At 65.5% G+C, this 3,182-nt stretch overlaps 1 protein-coding gene across 1 annotated transcript; it reads right to left on the bottom strand.

Annotated features, from left to right (window-relative positions):
* Positions 1–601: 601 nt before the first annotated feature.
* KCNJ10 (potassium inwardly-rectifying channel, subfamily J, member 10) lies at positions 602–1,744 on the bottom strand. The gene has a single exon (XM_010008588.1). The coding sequence runs from the start codon at positions 1,742–1,744 to the stop codon at positions 602–604; it is 1,143 nt and encodes a 380-aa protein (XP_010006890.1).
* Between the last annotated feature and the right edge of the window lie 1,438 nt (positions 1,745–3,182).

A 3,182-nucleotide genomic window follows, 5' to 3' on the forward strand; every position in this document is an offset into this window, starting at 1 on the left:
GAGGTGGTGCGGGCCTGATACAAGCGATGTCCCCAGCTGTCCCCAGGGGCTGGAGGTGGCCGTGTCCCCCCCCCGGGGGCTGGAGGTGGTTTTTTGTGTGTGTGTCCCCCACCCCAGGACAGCATCTCCCGGCAGGATTGTGTCCTGCGGCGGGGCCGGGGGTGTTAGCAGCGCATTAGGGGAGTGGGATGGGGACAGGCCTGTCCCCGGGTGGGGGGGGACACGACAGCTCTACCAGTGGGGTCCCCGACGGAGCTGCCCTGTGCCGTGAGGATGGGGCAAAATGGACCGGGAGGACGCAACGGAGGGAAGAGCTGGTGGCACCTCCCAGGGTTGGTGGCACCTTCCAGGGTTGGTGGTATCTCCAGATTTGGTGGCACCTCCAGCAGTTGGTGATACCTCCAGGGGTTGGTGGCACCTCCAGTGGTTGGTGGAATCTTCATGTTTGGTGGCACCTCTGGGGGTTGGTGGTACCTCTGGGGCTGGTGGTATCTCCAGGTTTGGTGGCACCTTTGGGGCTGGTGGCGCCTCCAGGGGTTGGTGGTATCTCCAGGTTTGGTGGCTCCTCGTGGCTGGTGGCACCTGGGCTGTGTCCCGGCGCTCAGACGTTGCTGATGCGGACGCTCAGGGGGGCTCCCTCGCGCTCCCGCTCCGCCGCCTCCCGCAGGGACTCCTCCAGCTTCACCTTCTCGGGGTCCCCAAACCGGACGGTTTCGTGGAGGCAACACGGGGCCGTCACCTTCACCACCTGGTCGAAGAGGCTGAAGTCGGCCACGTACTTTCCGCTGGCCGAGAGGGAGATGGCCGGGGTGAACTCGTAACCCCAGAGGATCTCCTCGGGCAGGTAGGACGTGCGGACCTGGCAGGTGGCACTGGTGGACTCCACCGTGCCGCTGAGGATGACCACCAGCTCGAAGTCGCCTTCGCCCGTCCGCAGGGCCACGTCCCGGAAGGGGCTGGAGTCGTCCACCACGTGGTAGAAGGTGAGGGGCAGGATGAGGAAGGGGCTGTCGGAGGACGTGTCCACCTGGAAGTCCACATTGACCTGGTTGAGGCGGACGCTCTCGCCTTCCTTGGTGAGGTGGGTCTGGAGGAGCTTGCCTGTCACTTGGCAGCCGATGAGGAGGCTCTTGCGCATGTTGGCCACGCGGATCATCAGGCAGGTCTTGCCGTTGTGCTGGGACACCACCGCGTTCTGGCTGAACTTGATGGTCTCGGCGCGTTTCTTGGGCCGGGCGATCTTGGCCAGGAAGGTGCCGGTGATGAAGATCTCCATGATGGTGGTGAGGACCAGCTGGGTGATGAGCAGAACGATGGCCAGGGGACACTCCTCGCTGATGTAGCGGAAGCCATAGCCAATGGGGGGCTGAGACTCCAGGGAGAAGAGGAAGGCGCCGGTGAGGGTGTGGACCTGCATGACGCACGGCGTGTGGTTGGCGGGCGGGTCGAACTCCAGCAGGTCCCCGTGGACCACGGCCACCAGGTACCAGACGACGCCGAAGGCGAACCAGGTGCCGGCGAAGGTGGCGGAGAAGAGGAGGAGCTTGTAGCGCCATTGCATGTCGATGAAGGTGGTCCAGAGATCCTTGAGGTACAGGAAGCGCTTGTCGGCGATGTGCTCCATGCGCACGTTGCTGCGCCCGTCCTTGGTGAGCACCCGGCGCCGGCGCAGCCCCGCGCCCAGCAGCGGGCGGCTGTCGGTCTGCGTCGTCTGGCTGTAGTACACCTTGGTGGCCGACGTCATCTGGGACAGGGGGAGATGGGGAAGGAGGTGAGGAGGGGACAGCTGGCCTGGGGGGACGCGCACGAGGAGAGGGGGGTGCTCAGGGGGTGGAGGAGATGGATGGAGGGGATGAAGAAGATGGGAGGGAGAGGATGGATGGATGGATGGATGGATGTAGAGGAGGGATGGATGTAGAGGAGGGATGGGTAGGAAGATGGATGGAGGGATGGAGAAGAGAGACAGAAGGATGAATGGAGAAGACAGGGATGATGGAGGGATGATGAGGTGGGTGAGAGGGTGGATGGCTGAGCAAGGACCTGTCTGGGGAGGAGTGGGGAACAGAGTTTGGTGTTATTGGGTGGGTGGGACAGAGCTGGGGGGATGGAGAGGAAGGGGGGCACATGAGAGGGACAGGTGGACATGGGGAGGGCACCTGGATGCATATTCAGGGATGTGGAGGGAGACAGGTGGATGTGGGGGTGCTCTGGGGCATGGGTGGATGGGAGCCCCCCTTCCCCCCCTCACACACACACAGGAATTGAGGTTGGGGGGATTTGCCTCATGCCGTGGGGGCCCAGGCAGAGCCCCCCACGCTGTCCCCAGGATGTGGGGGGACACGGGGCAGGGGGGGAACCCCCCCCAGCTGCAGAGACCTGAGGGACTCGTGGCACCTCAGTGCCAGGCCTGCTGCTGCTCCCGCCCATCCCTCTGTCCCCTCTGTCCCTGTCCCCTGGCACGTCCCCGTTTCCCCTTGTCCTCACCCCCCCGTCCCGTGGAGGGGACCCAGGCGTCCTGGCCCGGCAGGAGGAAGAGGAAGGGAAAGAATGGGAGGTGACAGGGACAAACGGCCGGTGGCAGCGCCAGGCGCGTTTCCGTCCCCGTCCCCGTCCCTGTCCCCTGCCAGCCCCGGCCGCCGCCACCGGCTCCGAAAAGGCCTTTTCAGCCCCCGCCAGCGTTTGGCCCCGCCGCGGTTTCCGCCGCGGATGCGGCAGGGCAGCGTGCCGGGGACACCGGGGACACGGTGGCACCGTGGGGAATATCCTTGGACCTCGGTGTCCCTGCGCTTGCCAAAGCCGGGGGACGCAGGTGGCACTGCCACCGTCCCGGCTGCGCCGCGTCCCGGCCAAAGGCAGCGGGGACACTGAGGACACGGACCTGCCACACCCCAGCAGAGCCACCGCGTGTCCCCAGAGTCACTGAGTGTCCGCAGGGGCATCACATGTCCCCGAGCCACCGTGTTCCCAGGGGCCTCATTTTCCCCGGAGATGCTAGGGGTCCCCAGAGCCACCATGTGTCCCCAGAGGCACCACAACCCCAGAGCTCTGCTCACCCTGGGCACTGGTGGGCACTGGCATGTCCCCACCCATGTCCCCAGGGGACCCAGCATGTCTCTGCAGCCCCTCGGGGTCCTGGCACCCCCCAAAGTCCTTCTCCTCTTCTGGGGTCCCTTTGTCCTTTG

The sequence above is a fragment of the Chaetura pelagica genome, unplaced genomic scaffold (assembly GCF_000747805.2).
Source record: "Chaetura pelagica isolate M959 unplaced genomic scaffold, ChaPel_1.0 scaffold2022, whole genome shotgun sequence".
In the NCBI taxonomy this organism is placed as follows: Eukaryota; Metazoa; Chordata; class Aves; order Apodiformes; family Apodidae; genus Chaetura; species Chaetura pelagica.